Raw genomic sequence first — 20,076 nt, forward strand, 5'->3', positions numbered from 1 at the left:
AACACATAAAGAGAGATGCTTGTTTATAACCTGGGAGGCCATAGACTGGTTAAGAGCTAACAACAAGGTGCTGTTTTTCAGAGGGACACGTCGCTGTCTGGGATATGCTAACAGTACGCGAGGAGCACGTGGACCTGCAACAGTGCAGTGCATAAGCCAGACTCCAACCTTCCTTTTGGGGGACCTCAAGAAGCTGCTCAGCAGCTGTCCTGTTGTCGTAGCTGCTGGGCTTTGGACCAAGCCAGCCTGCAGAGAGGAAAAAGCCACGCAGACGCAGCACTGATTTGGGGGCAGCCAGGGCCCTGCTGACGACCAGGTGAGCTGGCAAGTATATAGCATGAGCAATTTAAGAGGGTGGAAGGACCCATCAAGATGTACAAAGGCAAATCTCTGCAAACCTGGACGTGCCACTCCTGTGCAGCTGCAAGCGAAGGGAAGAAAAGGCGCCTTGGAACGAAGCAATCTGGCACCCTCTAGTGTGATGCGCTGAGAAATGCTCATCCCTCCCAGACCCTTCACTATTTCTCATCCAGAACCCGCTATTTACTCATAACCACTTAGGCTTTACATGCCCACGGGTTCAATCTCTGCAACCCCCTTTAATTGCCATCTACCACATCAACATACGAAACGTAACAGCATGAGCAGTGCTGTGTCACCATGAGCCTTTCGAATCACAAGATATTCTGCGTGCACAAGCCAGGGCTTTGGGAGATGCACGGTGACACACAGATAAGGCTTTAAGAGATGCAGCCTTTTCGGGATCTGGCACAGCTCGGGCTGAGCAAGCGCCAGAGCTCCTACCACCGGGACGCTGGGGTCACTGTCGCAAGCAGCAGCGCGGACACGCGGAGAGAAAGAAAGCACGCGCGTCCCAGGGCACACACTGCGTAATGAAAGACATTTCTCTTTGACAGCGTTAATGCTGTAAGAGAACGGATTCAGGTGACGGCGTGACCACTGCCATCTGGGAGGAGGCACCGCGGAGGAAGCAGAGGGCTGCCAGAGCCGGAAACGTGACCTAAGGGGACAAGTCCCCTTCAGTCTCCTTGCCGCTGCAAATCAGGCGTGGGGAGGGACCAATTATGCATCTTGCCGGTGAGAGTTGCACCCTCCCATCTTGCTGCTCAGCAGCCGTGTGGAAAACGAGGAGAAATCTCTGCCTCCTTTCCCTCCCTCCTTGTCCCCTCCGCTGCCCCCAAAATGTTCATCCAGAAAACTTCCATCTGGAGGGAAACGGCATTAGGCTCCTCTTTGGCAACAAGAGCCTTAATTACACAAAACACAGAGCTAGACCCTGTCTCAGGAGCCCTTTCTGAGCAGTCGGCCACCCCAGGACCCCCTGGCTCTCCCGAAGCCCCGCGGCCCGTTTCCCGTGGTGGGAGAGCTCAATCCCAGCCCCAGCGCCGCCAGCCTAGCCCGGTGGCAGAGGCCGCCCTTCGGAGCAGGCACGACTGGAGCCGTAAAAGAATATTTCTCTTTTTACGAGCTGGCTCTCAAGCTGTTAAAGGAAAAACAACTTTCTTCCCTCCCTAATCACCTTCACTGTACTCCAGTGAACTTTCGGATAATGTATGCTGTGTCATCAGCCCAGCCCTGCTCCCAGAATGGGAAACAGGCTCCCATATATTTCTCCGGATGACAGTTCACATTATCATTGAATCCAGGGAGCCGGCACAGGCAGGAGGAAATAAAATGCCCCACGTCCAGAGAGTCCTGTCCCCTGCCGGGCGCTCAGACCACGCTGACAAGCACTAAGGAACCAAACCTGCCCGCAAAGGGCAGGGCGATCGCTTCGAGGCCCAGGCTCGAACAGAGCAGAGACGAGGCGACGAAGTTTCTTTGAGGTCAGACCGCGATGACGTGGGACAGTCAGGGATATGGCATCGGCGCCGTGACCTTCAGCACCAGGAAGACGTAGGTAGGACAGCATCTGAAGAAGCCTCACGCCCTTCTCGCTCTCGCTGCCTCTTTGTCTCTGGCATTTTTATGTTTTGATGGTTCCTATCACCTGCAGAGAAATGGGTGTTTTGTGTTCAGCTCAGGGTAAGTCTGTCACCCTCAAACCCAAAACCCACTTTCCTCATTCATGTCCTCTCGTGCTCTGTTAGCCAAATACCAAAGGGTCCTGCCTGGACACCCGGTCACTCCCCGACCATGTGTCTCCTCCACCACTTCTTACACTACCCAACACCCTCCTCGGGTCGCTCTGCTTTTCTACGTCAGCCAGAAATTTACATTAAAAAAAAAAAAAAGAAGAAGCCCAGCTGCTGGTAAGGTAAACCATGTACCTGGCTCAACTTTGGTTAAAGTTGGATCCAATTTTATAAAACCTATCTTGCAAGTAAGTTCCTCTTCTTTTAATAAATATAAAACTTAGGAGGTTTGTCTGACCCCGAAACACAAGGACTTTTGCTACACAGCTTAAATCTTTTATCGCTAGTTCGTGTTAGAGAAGGGGAAACACAAAAACCTGAACTAAGCCAGGATCAGGCACATCAGCCAGTGTATTCCTTTAATGATCCTTAAAAAGTCTCTTCCCTGTCATGCTAAATTGCATGGTCATTTTGGGATGAGGACACGTGTTCACAGAAGACTAAGCTGAGACTGTCAGCATGACAGATTTCTCCCAATATATATATTCAAAAAAGCTTGATTTTGTCTTCTAAAGTTGTAAGATTCCTTCTCAAAAATTAGCTTATATTTTCAAACCATAGACCCGCCAAAAATGAATAAACTGAATTTAGTAAGCTAACATTATCAGAGAGGTGACTCAACCCATGGCCAGGATATTACAGTTATGCCCAGGTCACCATCCCCGACTGGTAACAGCAACTCTTTTCAGAGGAAGGGGAGGAGGACACGAATTAAAGTAACTCACTTTCCACTTGCAAAATCCAGCTTCCTTGACACAAACAACGCTTAAATCTTTTCGGACAACCACAGAAAGATTCAGCCTTGCGGTATCTCCCATACAAACCATTCTACAGAGCAGTGCTGCTTAGGACATTGCTAAAGGTCTCGGCAAAATGCAGACATCCCTGCTGCACAGGGCTGCTGCCGTGTATGCTGCCATCCACAGTGGCCAAACCAGGCAGCAAGGAAGAGTAATGAACTGGGCAGGCCAATGGACTTCCCGGAAACCTCTCCCATTTCCCAGAAATCTGTGCCCAGGGATTCCCCAAGCCACAAGCTGGGTCTAAATGTTGAAAATTCGGTTGCATAGCTCATTTATGCTTTATGGAAGACACAAAAGGAAGAGAAAAGGAGGCCTGGATGGGATTCCTGATCCATGTCTGCACAACCGTGCAACATCATACTCGCCCATGTCTGCAGTGGTTCAGTGCTGCTGCAGTAAGAAAACTAACACAACCACAGGCAAATCACTTGAGAAATATTTCTTCTTCCTCTCATCCCCTAAGAGTTTTAAATGAGAACCATTAAACGAAAGCCTGAGGGCAGGCTCCTACTCAAGGTCAACTGATGCATCTCCCTCATGGTAGTGAAGCTGCATCTGGCAAGGGCTGGGCCAGAGGATTTCAGGAAGGCTCAGCGAGGATATGTGTTGGTGAAAACAGGAAGAAATCAGTGACAATGTAGAAACATAGTGGGCTGTTGCAAAGCTGGAGAGCTGAAACCAGCTGAGTTCGTGGTCCATACTTTTCACCTGGGAAGAGAGAGGAGTGAACAAGCAACGGCACAAATACAGCACGGGAGAAGCTTTAACGTTAACACATTATTTCTTCATTTCAAGCGATTAGCGAAATAGAAAGTGACTTTTTAAAATATTCCTATTACCTTATTTTTCTTGCTTGCTCTTTAGTCATTAATTAGTTCAAGTCAACCTTACTGTTGAATGTGCTCACATCAGTGCTGGTCAACTAAGCATTTAGGCATTAACTCCAAGCAGATAACTAAGGCTCATTCAGTGAAACTCACCCACATGCCTCACTTTTTTTTTCTTCTTGAATAGTGGCCCTCCATCCTTTCAAAAGCTATATTTCTTTTCAGCATAAAGTACTGCAGCAGCAAAAATCAATGCACTACGCTCCTTCAGTTTGCATGTGTCACTCAGCTCCCAACCAGGGAACAGGAGGAACAGACACATTCAAAAAAAAAAAAGAAAAAAATCCAGTTCCCTTCCTTTAAGAACAGCCAAAAGGAAAAGGATGCATAATTCAGTGGAATAGTTTTATTTGTGTATTTGTTATTTTAAACGTCAGCTAAGGTTATGTTCTTGTCTTCAGTTGCTGCTGGGTGTTGCTTCAAAGTCATTCTGAGTCACTGCTCTCCATCTTCATCTGTTGATGGGCCCCCAGGTAATGATGGAAACATAACTTCCCTTGACATGGATAACCTCCAATAAAGCAGCAACTTCCCTTTTGACACACTGATTAGAATAAATGGGGGAGGTGGAAGTAAAGAAGGGGACCGTGGAGCTCTTGAAAAGCAAAGAAAATGGGTCACATCCTGCCCTCCGCTTCTGTGGCATCAGATACATTCCAAGGTACTTGCAAAGCAGCAAGAAACTCATTAGGCTGCTGCTAGGGCTATTGATGGAAATGCAAATCTTTACCTGCAGTACCTTATTTCTCAGCAAATTAACAACAGCCTGGAGAAAAGCAGGAAGCTGCAGCCTAGCAAACACATACCTTGCCGTCTGGGAGTCCAGCCAGCTGGAGTATCATCTCTGTTTTTCAAATCTTCGTCCAAAAAAAACCACATAGTCTGACTTCACTCTGATTTTACACTAGTAGTGTCAACATTGACTTTAAAGACATTTTTCCAGGTTTCCATGAGCATGAATCAGGTCAGAATGAGACCCTGCAAGTTCAGAAAATCGGGCACTGCCCAGGGCAGTAGCGGAGGGCTGTGCTCAGAGGGATACAGTCTGGCTGGCACCAAGAGCCCTTTGGAAGACCACAGACGTCTGCTCCGGAGCTGAGCTTTTGCTGTGGCCTGACACGAGACTCGCCAGAGCCCATAATTCTTTCCATTATGTTCAGTGGGCTCTGGATCAGGCTTGTTTATAGTGAATTCAGTTTTGGCTGCCCAAAGCAATTCTTTGTGAGATTATCTTGCTCACAAAACAGGTAGAAGGTTTCCAGGGCTTCAAGACAAATCCTGCCCTGGTCCTCCAACAGATCCTCACTGCCAGCCACTGGGACGATGACTAGTTCGTTGCACTGGTCCCAGCAACATTACCTGCAACCGGATCGCACTCCCTCACTAGGAAAGTGCATTAACACTGCCCATCTTGACCCCTCGGCAAGGTCTGCACTCGCTGTCACACACACATTTTCCACAGAGCACCAAACATTGTCATTTACACGCATAAAAAGCTGAATTCAGCACTCCTTCCATAAAACGGATCGTGAACCCTTAACACCACTTGCCTCTCCTTGGAATAATAAATTATGAGGACAAATGGCAGAATCATTATCAGTTTCAATATCCAGTCATAAATAGTCTTGTAAGAACACTGAAATGATGGTGTTTTATTGCGTTAGATATCACTTGCCATTAATTACAGCATGAAACTTTTGTACTTTGATGAAAAGCATTTTAGCCAGCTCAGTTATAAATTTTAAACAGTCTTAAAACAAAAGTCACCTCAAGTTGTTTTTTTTCTTCTATAGATCTGAACAGAAAATAGTATTTTAAGCCTAGAATGACACAAAAATAAGGCTTTAGACAAGCCATTTTACTGCATACACATTCTGCTTTAGTGCTTACAGCAAACTAACAGTACCCACGGCTGTTTTGTCCCAATCACATTGCTGGCAGCTGGATTTCGCTGCTGCGGATACTTCACAGTTGGCTTCGTTTAATAGGGCCTTTCTTTTTAATGATCTGAGTACCGTCATGAATCGATGTGATCTCGTTTACATTTCTGCCCTGTTTCTTTTGTTTGGATCATTTCTCCTCCCTCCTGTCACTAAAACTCACCCCACGCAGGACAGAAACGCAGCTGACTGCAGAGTAAGCCTGAAGTCAACAGGAGCCGTCAGGTGCAGCCCGTAACGAATCTGCGATACCTACACGGCCTCGCATACAGAAGTTAACTTCAGTCTAACTTCAGTGGGATGAACCACAGGAGTGAAGCTAAGATCTACACTTTCAAAGCGTAGATCCTATTTGCAGGATCAGTCTTCAAATTTCCAGACTCACAGGTCTTCAGATACTGACTCATAGGTCTAAGTGATCCATGCTGTGGCAATGTAAGTTGCTAGGCCTGTGACACAGGTTATCAGCCTGTAGCATTGATTGCATGTTGCATTCATTTGCAAAAGGGATTATTACACCCCAGCTCTGGGCATGGTAAATTTACAACCACTGAAGCTTAATCCCATAGAGACCAGACTCAGAGCCTCTACTGAGTGGAACTGCTGTATATCTATTATTACATTCAACAGGATTACTAACATACATACATGAATGTACTGTCCCAACTTCAGATGCACTGCACCAGCTGTGCACGGCTACCATAGAGTTTCACAGAATCACAGAATGGTTGAGGTTGGAAGGGACCTCTGGAGATCATCTAGTCCAACCCCCCCGGCTCAAGCAGGGTCATCTAGACCAGGTTGCCCAGGATTGTGTCCAGATGGTTTGAAATATCTCCAGGGAAGGAGACTCCACAACTTCTCTTGGCAACCCGTTCCAGTGCTCTGTCACCCTCACAGGAAAGAAGTTTTTCCTCATGTTCAGCTGGAGCTTCCCGTGTTCCAGTTTGTGCCCATTGCTTCTTGTCCTATCGCTGGGCACCACAGAGAAGTGTCTGGACCCACTGATCAGATCCCCCCTCAGTCTTCTCTTCTCCAGACTGAACAGGCCCAGCTCTTGCTGCCTTTCTTCAGAGGAGAGGTGCTCCAGCCACTTCATCATAGCCCTTCGGTTGACTCGCTCCAGGAGCTCCATGTCTCTCTTGTACTGGGGAGCCCAAAAGTGGACACAGTACTCCAGGTGAGGCCTCACCAGGGCTGAGGAGAGGGGCACGATCACCTCCCTCCACCTGCTGGCAACACTCTGCCTCATGCACCCCAGGACACCATTGGCCTTCTTGGCCACAAGGGCACGTTACTGGCTCATGCTTAACTTGTTGTCCACCAGCACTCCCAGGTCCTTCTCTGCAGAGCTACTTTCCAGCAGGTCAGCCCCTAGTCTGTACTGGTGCAGGGGGTTATTCCTGCCTAGGTGCAGAACTCTATGCTTGCTTTGTTGAACTTCAGGAGGTTCCCCTCTGCCCACCTCTCCAGCCTGTCCAGGTCCCTCTGAATGGCAGCACAGTTCTCTGGGGTATCAGCCACTCCTCCCAGTTTTGTATCATCAGCAAACTTGCTGAGGGGGCACTCCGTCCCTTCCTCCAGGTCACTGATAAATATATTGAGCAAGACTGGACCCAGGACTGACCCCTGGCAGACACCGCTGGCTACAGGCTTCCAACTAGACTCTGCACCACTGACCACAACCCTCTGAGCTCTGCCCATCCAGCCAGTTCTCAATCCACTTCACTGTCCACTCATCAGTTAAATGCTGGTGGCCCAGCATTTAATTTACAGTCATGAGACCTGGGAGACCACGGTTTGGCTCTTGTCCTGCCAAAGCCTTTGGATGTGTCCCTGGGCAAAGCAAGAACATCCAGCTCATTACAGATATGAAGGCTCCAATGGTGGGAATCAATGGACATCTGGTCCCTAGATTCAGTGGAGCCTTCTCGTCCCTCATGTGCCTGGAAACGGCTCCGAGGAAGATATGTTCTATAACCTTCCTAGAGAAAGAGGTGGAGCTGACCAGTCTGTAATTCCCTTGATCCTTCTTGCTCTTTTTGAAGATGGGCCTAATATTTGTGTTTTCCCAGTCATTTGGGACCTTCCACAATCACTACAGTCATTTAGAGATGATAGAGAGCAGCCTCGCAATGACATCAACCTGCTTCCATGGCACCCTCAGATGCATTTCATCTGGTCCCAAAGACCTGTGTATGCTTGGTTCGCTTAAGAAGGCTCTGCATCTACCCATGCTACGGGTAGTACCTACCTCCTCTAAACTATACCACTAGGACAGTGATCTAAAAGGCCTGACAGCAGACCTTGCCAGTAAAGACTAACGCAAAGAAGGTATCTTGTACCTCAGACTTTTATAAGTCCTTTGTCACTAGACGTGCCAAATCATTCCACAGACGAACAATATATTCTGCGGTTCCTCTTTTTCTGGCGATGTACCTATAGAAATACTTATTGTTGTCCTTTACATACATAAGCAGTTTCACCTCACTTTTTGCTTCTCTAATTTCATTCATGTTGGACCATATGTGAGGTATGATGACAATTGATACTCTCCAGGACTGATCAGCACCTGTAAAAACAGATGTCACTGTAGTACCTCAAATGTTGCTTGATATGGTGACCATTTGCTTTTTGACACAAAAGTGAGAAGTTGAAGAAAAACAGTCTAATTGCTCATTTAAGACAGCCTGTTCTTTCCCTTCTGCTTAGCCAGTTAAAACCTCATTTGACAATCTGAGAGTTTAGCTCCCAGTGCTCTTGCTTAAAATATAACAGATGGCCTCTAATAAGTAAATTGAAAAGTGCAAATAAGGTTAAAACAATTTTTCTTTATTGAATATCATTAACTTCAAGGCTGTCCACTTTAAAATGCTAATTAAACTTCACTTCCTTTTGCAGGGTTCTAGTGAAGAAAGATTGCCATGGGGCAAATTCCTCTTCTCTATGGAGGACTAGCTCAGCAAACTGATGCATGGCTATTACACGTCCCAAGGTTAAGAAGTAGAGTTTGAAACTTTCTGTTTATTCATCCCTTCCATATTATTTCCTTCCCACAAATAAAACATAGTCAGAAAGGAAATTCAAGTTTGCTTGCCATAAATCCTTCAGGGCAATCATATCACCTCTCTGCTTCCATTTGCTAGGCTAACAAACTTACGCTTTTAGTCTCCTCTCCCAAGACAGTCTTTCCATTCTCCTAAACAACTTAACAGCCTTCTTCCCCACCTGGTCTAGTTTTAATTCTACTTTCTTGAACAGAGAAGACCAGAACTGCAAATGTTATGCCAGGCAAGGTCTCACCAGTACCTCACACGAGGCAATGTTTCCTGTCCCGACTGGAAGGGTGACACAGATGCGCTCAATAACAACGTTTACCTCCTTCATTGTCAGGTCACACTCACAGTTCCTACTCACCGCAGAAAAGCCAATTATGTTGAAATTTTTCACTTCCTCTGTTGCTGCTGAAGGTTGAGCTCCCAGTCCCAAACAGGCCCAAACAGCACCAGAACTCAGCCCCCCAAAAGCCTCATCTTCAACAAAAAGCAATGAGTGTGAAGCCACCAGCCTTGTGGACAGCAGCCTTGTGACGACAGCCCCTCATCAGGGGCAGAGAGCTCTGGGTACTAGCAAGGCCTCCTCAACCTGGAGGGCTCGACCCATGGTTCCCCATCCGCAGGCTGGCACCAGTAAACTAGGGGAGCTCAGGAAGGGAGCAGTGCCCTGTCCTCTGGTAGACTAGACCTCTGCAAAGAAAAAAGCAAGATGCATCGGGCCACAGGGAGAGGAGCCTGATGGAGTACCCAAGCCCCTTCCCCAAGCAATTCCTGAGTTCTGATGTTTTCTCCCTCCCCCCCTAAGTACATGACTTTCACTCACCTGAGAAATTTAATCTACTTCTTCATTCAGAGATTCAGAGTATAAGTTACAAAACGCAAGACTTGATATATAAAACACACAACCTGATATCAACTACCTGACCAGTCTCACCACAGTGATTTCTCATCTAGACAATCTGGCTGAACATCAACCTGTTGGCATCCTTCCCTCCCCCTACAAAATTCATGCTCTGGACAATCCCACACTGATCACCGTTCAGCGACTCTGAGTTACAGCAACATTGCTAGGCCAAGAGAGAAGGGAAACAGTTCTGTGACATTCATCCCAGCCTTTACAGGAAGCGCGTGGCACAGTGGTGGCTAATCTCTTTTACTGTGGGAGCCAGTGAACCATGGGGGTTGACTACTGACTGGCAGGGGAAGTAGTTAGCAATAGTTGTTTAACTGGTCCACTTGTAGAGCGTGCCAAAACCGCACAAAATACAGATGAAACTGAAAAATCCACATTCACGGGGCAAATAGCAAATGGGTCTATGCTGAAAGGCTTCTGAGAGAGTCTGCCGTGCTGCTAACGCAGGGAATGAAATGAAACATGGCCGTATCTTCTGAACTAACAGTCATTCCAGGAAAAAAATGCTTTCACGCCACAGGAGGTCTTGAAATGTAGCTTATTTGCTTATTCATTCAGATGAACTGTCTGACTAAATCACATATTGGATTAGCTACATTCAATATATTCTTTTCCCTTCTTCAAAGAGACGACAATGGCAGGGACCAGAATAATTAGGCCAAGAAACGGAAACTGGGAAAATGTATTGTTATCTATCAACAATATCTTTCTTGATCAAAAGGGTATTTCTGCTATAAGCAACTGTCCTCAGCTGTGTCATTTAAGGCTGGAGTCTAACAAAGAAATGATACCAGGAGTGACAGGGGAATGTCCCATCCTAACCTAACAGGCTACGGCAGCAGTATGAAGAGATGCTCTCAGGAGGCACAAAGTGCGACATCAAAGTTGAGTGAGAATCCTTTGCTTCTTATTTGTTTTCCGTTAACTTGTGTTTTATTTTAACATAAAAGCCCACAGCTAAGAAGCAGCTCTGTGGCGACTGCCTAAGCCCTTCTTTTATACAGTGTGGCTTAGACTATTTTTTAAAGAGAATTCCAGCTTGCGCTAAAGCAGTATCTATCAGATCTATCAGACTCGGAACAGAGTTGAGGTTTCAGGAGGGCAGTGACTACATATCAGTCAGAGAATAAATATCATCTCCCAACAGCATGTCGAACAGACCTTTGTTTTCCTGTGCAATGGTTGGCTAATCTTAAGGGAGCTGTCTTTTACCGTACCAGGGTGTGGAGCTTGCAGGCACAATCCAAATGCCTGAGAAAGTCCAGCTTGAACGGACAAACATGAGCAAGGGCAAGCAACAACAGGACAACGAGCAAGAACGTGAGCAACAGAACGGCCGACCCACATCTGCTGGTTATGTCCTCGCAGGTGGAGGAAGACTTGGGGGGGGGCCGAAGCAACTGGGGAGTCGATCTCATGGACCGGACGACCAAACAGAGCAGTCCTGGAACAAGAAAGCTTTCTAGTGGTAACTGGGGACAAATCAAAGCCGAGACCAGCTTTCAGTCAAGTCTTGGGGAGTTCCGGCACAACATGAAAAATGGGCTTTTTCTGACCCCTTCTCTACTCAGCTGCCTTTGAACTCAGCAGAGAGATGGCTCTCAGGACACAATTCACCTGCTCTGTTCCAGCCAGCTACCGTTAGATGAATGACAGCCAACAACACTGCTCCCTTGTGGTCCTCTCCTTTCGTTACAGCAAGAGCATATATGACAGACACAGATGTTCACACTGGTGAACATCCCACATCTAAGGTGACTAAAGCCTTCTGTTTGGCTGATCAGGTGAATATGTTACAGAATACTAAGACACAACTTACCCAGTAAAAACAGAATTAATAGCAGCATCTTAACATAGAATGTAACACAAAAGCCTGTCATCCAAGGGTCTTAAAGGATGACACATTCTACACAATTAATAATATCCCCAGTTGCTCTGCTGGGTAGGCTGAGAGATTAGGCAATTTAGTCAAAGATCAAAATCAGAGATCACAGCCAAACCTACACACAATGATAGCTGTTCCCTCACTCTCACCCCTCAGGATATCTGCTTCAAGACAAAATCAGTGAGTTCCCACAATGGCCAAGATATTCCCAAAAGTCCAGGATAACTGCAGACGTGTCATTCCATTTATCAAGGCCAACTTTAAGAGGCAACAGAGGAGCAGAAAAACAAGTAAAGGAAAATGATTCTTGGGAACAGACTTCAGCAGGAGGCAAGCTCACTCAACACTAGCACATAAGAAAAGTTCTTAGCGTCTCACAGAAGGGGAAACAGTTAACCGCGCAAACCAAGAACAAGGAAAGGTCGTATCTGCTGCAGGAGAGAGAAAACAAAAAACAAGTCTCTGGAAAAAAACATCTAAAACTCCTACATTCTTGCAACATAAGCTTTCATGACTTACAGCTAGACCACTTAAACAGGCTAACCAAAGAGGCTTGATCTAGGCTGTAACCACAGCAGGGAGGGAGAGCAGAGGCTGCAACCACTGTAAACATCTATGTCAAAGGAGATATGTTTACACACTTCAGAAAGAAGCTGGCTACCAACAACAAAATTCATCCTGAGTTCTGCTGCCTCACACGTCACTTTGACCTGCACAAAGCAAGCAGAAAGTAATAACCAGACAAGATCCTTTGGTGTGGGCAAGATTTTATACCCAATCCACACAAGTGTAAAACACTGCACTAACATTTCAAGCCAGGTGGAATCAGGACTACAGTCAGTAGGTCTTTAGAAAGGCTTTTTAAGGGAACACTCTCTGCCGGATCACTTGCCTGCCACAACGCCCATCCGTTTGCTAATCATCCTTACTCCCATGTTTAACTTGTTTGCCAGTGTCAACCCAATCCGACTGAGGGTTGAGATCTCAACAAAACCAAAATCCTACAGGTTACATGAAAAATCAGCAGCTGGGTCAAGGAAAAGTCCAAATTAGCAGGCTTCTGCCCAGGGAGGGGTTGTAACTTTGCCCCCTATTCATTACCAGCACCAATGCCAGCCAGTTTAGTTCTCGAAAACGTCATGCTTTTCTTCCCCCACCCACTACCCTGCATACGGTGTGGTAAAATAAATGATGTGTTGAAAGTTTTGCTTTGGCTTTTTGTGGCTGTAGATCTACATCCTTTAGTGCGCTGCTCTGTGATCTGCAGTGGTAGCCACAAGTCCAGAGGAAAAGAAAGCTGAAAAACAAAAAAGGTCCCACCAGGGTCACACTCAGTGGTATTCAATTCAATTACTTATTAAAGCACAGACAGAGCACAGACATTTTTCAGTGCATTACTTATTCAATCAGAGCTCCAGCTCTCTGGAACCGGTCCCTTAAGAAATAGCAAACATCTTTTTTTCTATTTGTCTCCTGATGCCTTGCAAAAGCCTTTAGGCTGCAAAGAAAACTGTTTTTCTCTGGGTCACAGTACAGCAAGAGCTTGTGGATGAATCCAGCGCAGCTGGGATGGATGGACGAGGCTGCAGGACCCTCGAGGCAGGGGAGCTGCCTGGATTTGGCCAAGATCCAGCTGCCACCTTGACTGGCTTTGCTGGTGTGGGACAGCAGGTGCCAGGTGGGCAGCAGTGAACTACTTCCTTCTTCTACGCAAATTGCAGCAGATTTGTCTAGAGGGGGAATATTGCTCAGCAGGTCTTTCATTGCAGAAGCCAGCCTTCCTTGTAGACAAGGCAACAATACCACGTTGGTCAGAATAAAGAATGGCAAAGTCACTGGGGCAGGGGAAATCAACCTCAGTTAAATATGCTGAGGTAGAAGGTGGTAGCTTGCCTTTAGATACATGTCAGCAAAGACATTAATTAACTCTAACCATTTTTTTTACTCCACGCAACCAGCGTTGTTCAACGAGAAGCCAGAAGAACATAAGGTAGACAAGCTGGCAAGAAAACAAGCATGACTTGGAAACCAAAGGGCACCAGATCCTTCCATCAGTGGGGGCCTTTTTACAGGGTTGCACATGTAACAGCAAGAAACCAGCAGTTCCTTGGCAGGCTAATGTGCATTCCTGGGAAAGGCAAAAAAAAAAAAAAAAGTGGTGGAAGTCTTACAGCAGCATTTCTCCAAAACACTTTTCTAGGGGGAGATTTATTGAGTCTTATTCTATCTGACACTAGTCAGTGAACATGTGCAACTTTGGTGAGCTGGGGGGAAAAAAAAAAAAAAGAGCTTGTCTATAAATTCTTATACTCCAGACACCATTCCTCAGAGGCCAGCCCTAATAAACCCATCACCACAGCAATACTATAACTCAGTGGTGCTCAAATCCCGGCCTTTCACAGTCTTGCCTCTGACTCCTTTCTCAGGGACTCCTGCACCAACCGCACAGTGCATCACTTACCCCGAGGAAACAGCATTTTAATGCTGACATGGGACACGTCTACACCACACAGTGAAGCACAGCTCAGAGAGCCCCAAGCCAGCCCAACGTGGCATGGCAAGGCTGGATGGGCAATGTAGCCTTGTACAGTTAGAAGCACTCGGGCCTCGAAGTTAGCTGCTCCATTCAGAGCAATACCCCACTGACACCCCCAACGCTCCATTTGGAGCCAATGATCTGGTTAGAAACGTTCCGGCTATCGAAAAATGCCCCTGTGGCTAATGGCACTGTGCTACAAGCTGGAAAACATGAGCTTTAAGCTTCTTAAGCTGAGTAAGGGATTGACCCTGATTCGCCCATTTCACAGGCAAATAACTAAGCCACAAAGCTGTACGAGGCATGAGTCCTCTCACTCTAATAAGCCAATCAAACTACTCAGGAAATTGTCACTAAAACCCAGTACACTTAAGAGGCCTCTCTGAAACCCTTCCTTATATAGGTTAGCCCCGATGCCAAACTAGTAATCAAACAGAGCGAAAGACTACTGATGGCAATGCTGCTTAAGTTGCATTTGTTTTAATTCTTCTGCACCTCTCTACAGGCTTGCTCAATGACAAGACGACTGCTGCAGGTGGAGGCCTGTGAGAAGTGTTATACGTGTGAGCACTGTACCTTGGGACCCAGAATAATAACCACATAAAAAAGACAAATGTGTATTTATAATGCCACCTTTTAAAGCAATTGCTCAAAAGCAGCTTCCTTTAGAAACCTGGAAACGTAATGCTTGACCTTGCTGAGTAATCTTGCTAATATAAAGAGAAGTTATAATTATTCAGTTGTGAACAAAAAAAGGCACTGTTCATACTCGCAAACGAAGCACTTCAGTGCAAAAGGAAGTGCAAAGGAGGAACATGCCCATTCCCCCTGCTGCTCCTCAGGTGAGTCTCTGCAAAGGTTTCCCACCCTCACAGCGGAGATGCAACAGTGACTGCAAGTGCTCCTAGACCACTGTAATATGAAGAATATAAATTTGAGTCACCCACCTCAGGTAGGGACATAATCCACTTCTCCAAGGCAGAGCTCAAAAACTCAGTAAAGAGATCCTCTACTCATTTCCTGCAGTTCCCCGACTTCTTCCCGAGACATATTCCGACTTCTACAAGAGCTGAAGAAAGGTTCCAGTCACTTTTATTAAATAAGCCCAATTTACTCCCAGCAGAAGTCTTATCCTAAGGGAAAAACACTGCCACGGTAGAATGGTGCAATAAAGAGTTCCTACTTGCACACGGTGGTTTAGGATGTTTGTTCAAATTCTGTGACTCCTGCTCATCTCTGCTGAACAATCTCCTGGTTTGTATTTTATCTCAGATTGTCTCAGCTACATCTACTTAATCTAGACTAAAAACATTTGAAGTGGAAGAGTAGCATCAGAGCAAGACAGTCACCAATTTTGTTCAGCATCTGCAAGAAAGAAATGGCATATTGGTGGTATAAATAACCAGTGACCTTCACGCCCTGTTGGGAGGAGAGTCCTATTTCTGCACTCGCACTAGGCGTGAAACAAAGAATTTCATGGCCATAATACCTGAAGGAGGGAAGGAAAACAGTATTACCCTAAACCAGTGCAGATGGAGCTGACTCTCTGCTTTCTGCTACAGAGGGAAACATTGTGCAACGTTTTCTACACTTCCCTTTTTCTCCTTTTTTTACAAAACTAACAGTAGGTAAAATACCGTGCCACAGTTTCTGTATCACACAGACCAAATTCAGCCTATCTACAAGAATCTCTGCCTTCCTGGACTCAGACAACCCAAATATATCATGTTTCATCATACAACAGATTTTCCAGAATGGCATGTAACAAAAATTCCCCTTCTTTGAGGATTCCACTGAGTATTTATAAACTTTAATCAGCCTCTACATCACATATCTCTGAAGGGATGGGATTAAGTCAGTATGCTTATGCTTTCTGTGGATTTTATGTAGGTAAGGAAACATAGAAAAATTACAGACACGGAGAAAGATAGTTTCAAAAGATTCAAGGGGGAGAGATTGCAGAATCAAGATACTGTACTAAATAGGTATGTAGAGAGGCCAGTATGCTAAGCACTTGGAATTGAAACTGGTAGAGACGGATATAGAGATTCGAATATACAATGTACCTGACTCCAGCTATTCCAAAACACCAAGCACGTCCTGAAGAGTACCCAAGAAAAGTTTACGTCAAAGACGCACAGAATGATGTGATGCTATTTAATCAGATTTTCAATCTTAAAGTAACTTTTTCTCCAACATCCTCGAAAACAGCCATTTAAAAATTATTCGTCATACTATTTTAAGACACGAAATGCAACAGAATGCTTTAAACAACTCCAGTAAATTCTGATCAAATCTCTTGTGATCTTCTCCTTGGCAGTTCATTCTTCAGCCGACTTATAAGCTGTTTCCTTGTTACTTCACCAGACAAGAGGAGGTTGGGTTGTAGATGACCTTCTGCTCAAGCTCTGCATATCTCTTCAGAAGTGGACGATAGAGCTAAAAAGGAAAAACAAACAAACAAACAAACATGTCGAGGTTGAAAAATTATATTTTTTTAATCACACAGCAATTAAAAACATCTGCAGAACTGAAATATACACCATCTTTATAGACAACTGAAGGTTTGGGGTTTTTTTTTGCAACTTCCTCAAGAAACTGCTGCAGAATCTTCCTTCTTCAAATGTCACAGTCCTTTTTGCCATCTCCTTTACAGCTTAATTTTATGACACACACAAGTTGTTCCTATTGTGATTGTGTTCTTGCTGTAAGCAGAAGTCATTACCTCCAGAGGAAGTAGCTCTGATAAAGTCACCTCGGCAAGTCTGACATGCCCCTCTGTAATAGCTGTCCGAATCACCCAGGCAGAACTCCTGTCCTTGCCTCCCTCTGCTATCTCTGGATGGATCACTGCCTCTGCACTCTCCTCCTCTGCCTCGCTAATAAGCACACTGCCACCCTCTAGCATGGTTAAATACCCCTGTCAAAAAGGTCCTCCTTGGCCAATATGCTGACCAGAGCTTTCTAAAATACACACTTCAAACTCCCTCTCTCGCTCCTCTCATCCTCCTTTATCTGTTCCAGCTGCTTCTTCTCCCTTTCACATCTTTCACAGACATGATTTCTCCCATCTTTCATCTGCTCCACGGCCTGGCTCCTCACTCCATAATCCTAGCTCTGGGACACAAAGGAAGAGCGAGCTAACTTCTTTCCACAGCTACGGTGAAGATCTGAATAGCTTTCTCATATTTCCTTAGCCTGCAGCTAGAACTCCCCAAAAGCTTTTAGATACAGGATTGTTACAATCATAACAAGTTGAACCTGCGGTTTTGAATATGTGTGATTCTAATACACTCTGTGTTTTTGGATACGGGCAAGATCCAAGCTAGGATTTATTCCATTCATTACCTCTCCCCCTCCCCACCCCCTTTTTAAACTCGGCATTGGAGATATCTGAGAAGATCGGCTGCTTTTAAGTAACCCAGCTACATAAGCAGAAATCCTGAGCAGAGCCTAACCCTACTGTGGGCTCAAACATGGAACTATACTTCATTTAGATCTGGAAGATAGAGCTTCTTCCTTATCTCCTCCTCCTAGTTTTAACTGACCACCTAATAAAATCAGTAATTTGACAACCCACAGCAGGACAGCTTCACCCATTTGCTGGCACTAGAGAGGTGACTGCCAGGAGCCAGTGTAAGGTCTCTGAGACACAGCTTAGAGCCAGCCGTCCCTAGGAGCACAGCGTAAGGTCGCACCCCTGCTGCAATGAAACCGACGGGTCACCAGTCCAGCCCACAAGCTCTCTGCACTGATGTTATTCGTAATCAGGGCAGTCTTGCTCCTGGCACCTGGTTCAAAGAGGTTACAGAGCCATAACGAATCATATCCGGTAAACTGAGTTATTGCTTTCATCAATAAGCAAGATCCAGCTTTTAAATGTATTTAATCCTTTTCCAAATAAGAACCACAGCCAATAACTGCATGTGCATGAAAAATTCAGGATGAAGTTATTTGTTGAAAAAAAAACTCCCAGAGAGCTTGTGGAGTCTCCTTCGCTGGAGATATCCAAAACCCGTCTGGATGCGATCCTGGGAAATATGCTCTAGAGGACCCCGCTTGAGAAGGGAGGTTGGACTAGATGATCTCCAGAGGTCCCTTCCAACCTCAACCATTCTGTGATTCTGTGACATTTCAAGTGCAAACTACGTAGAAAGAGACAACGTCGTTCTTACGCAGTTTCAGTAGCCTCACACAAGTAGCCTGATGCAGTTTCAGTAGCCTCAGTGTCTAAAACAGTCACACTTCCTCAGACGAAAGAAAAGATATCAAGTGTTTGCAGAATTTTCTCATCCAGGAAACAAAAAATTAAAGTGTTTTGTTCTTGTGTCTCAACTGACAGCAAATTACCTGTTTTCTGTGCTTCCCTCCTGAAGGATAGCTTCAGCCTGAACAGCAAAACCTGGATTTATCTCTCCATTTCCACTTCCACCTTCCATTATGGCAGGTGAGAGTAACTTAATGGATAAATTCTGCAGAAGGAGCCTGTTTTGATCAACTCCTCCCTTTTATCAACAAGACGCTACAGCAGTTAAAGTACATTTCTTCAACAGATTAAGTATACCAAGGGGAAGAAGAGAAGGAGTATCTACAGAAAACTGAAACAGAGACTGTTCACTAGCCAAGGCCTTGTCCAGAGAGCTTTTTCAACAAATCTCAGTGGTCAACGGAGCATCTTACAGTGTATTAACCTTAAGATGATTAAAACAGAGAAACCTACTCACTCCTATCTCTGACTAAAACTGACTAATTCAATGACCTTAAGCAAGTCATAAAATAGGTACATGCCCCAAATCCTCTTCTCTACAGGGTACTGATACCAAGATCCGTCACAGATTTACGGGGCTAGAAAATATACAGCAGTACTACTACTAAATGCCTCGTGACTCGTCATGCCATTTTTAACTGACTACATGGGAGCCTTGGGTGTTCAGTGACACCAAGGGCCCTGGCTCCCCGTGGGGTCATTATATACGGATATGTATATATTCTTTTCATGTCCTAGAGAGTGTTATTGCTCCCATTTCTCCTGAATACGCACATCAGAGTAAACAAAATACGGAGTAGGCAATTACAGCTACACTAGGAGCGAGTCAAACAAAAATGGCTCCTTCATTCACTGAAACACAATCAACCCTTGCTATTTCTTTCTTTGCTTTTGGGTAGACCTGATAAACCCCAGGCACTTCGCAACAAAGATTTAGCACAACAGAGCTGTATCAGTAAGAGTGCTTGGCTACTGAGAAAACAGACTCCATATTACTTACCCAGCAGTATTTTTTACAAAATATATAAGAGCACATTTACTAGAAGGCTGAGAAGTTATTATTGTTAATACATCACTCTAAATTAAAATGTGTCAAAATAAATGAACAACTACGTTTACTGATACAGTGTCTTTTCCTGTTTATTGGACTTAAGCACTTAGCCTGCTAATTGACAAAATTCAGGCATTTGCTATAAGCTTCCCAGCCATTAGTGCAAATGAATGCTGCATTATGTACCGTCTGAAAACATACAAGCAAACAAAAAAAAAAAATCAAGACTGTTTCTTGTACTCTTTTTTTTTTCCCTGTTCATTTGGGGTAAAAAGCAGCCCAGGTCAGAGGTTAACACCAAGTTTTAAGTTCCTCTTCATTAGGGAAGTTGGCCATAATTCTGCAGTACATCATGGCTGGTAAGCGTAGCACTAAGAGAAGCTTTTCATAACGAGTGTTCTATATAGCAGCTTTACACCAGCTGAAGTTCTGCACCAAGGCAGTGCACTTCCCATGAAGCACCCAGAAAAAAAGCCAAACTGGCTCAGCTGAGGATGTGGCCTAAGTGAAACCACCGAGTTGGGTCTGCGAAAGACTATTCTCCACATTTCTCGTGACTGAATTGCATTTACAGAACCTTGG

The 20,076-nt window shown here is 45.2% G+C and overlaps 1 protein-coding gene across 10 annotated transcripts in view; it reads right to left on the reverse strand.

Moving 5' to 3' along the window:
* Positions 1–16,319: 16,319 nt before the first annotated feature.
* XYLB (xylulokinase) overlaps positions 16,320–20,076 on the reverse strand; it is a 99,518-nt gene continuing 95,761 nt past the window's right edge. For all 10 annotated transcript variants that reach the window (XM_009681872.2, XM_009681854.2, XM_068934186.1 and 7 more), the window contains one exon: positions 16,320–16,615. In XM_009681872.2, the coding sequence (XP_009680167.1) occupies positions 16,532–16,615 (84 nt within the window). In that variant the 3' untranslated portion in view covers positions 16,320–16,531. The remainder of the gene's footprint in view (positions 16,616–20,076) is intronic.

The sequence above is a fragment of the Struthio camelus genome, chromosome 2 (genome assembly GCF_040807025.1).
Source record: "Struthio camelus isolate bStrCam1 chromosome 2, bStrCam1.hap1, whole genome shotgun sequence".
Taxonomy (NCBI): Eukaryota; Metazoa; Chordata; class Aves; order Struthioniformes; family Struthionidae; genus Struthio; species Struthio camelus.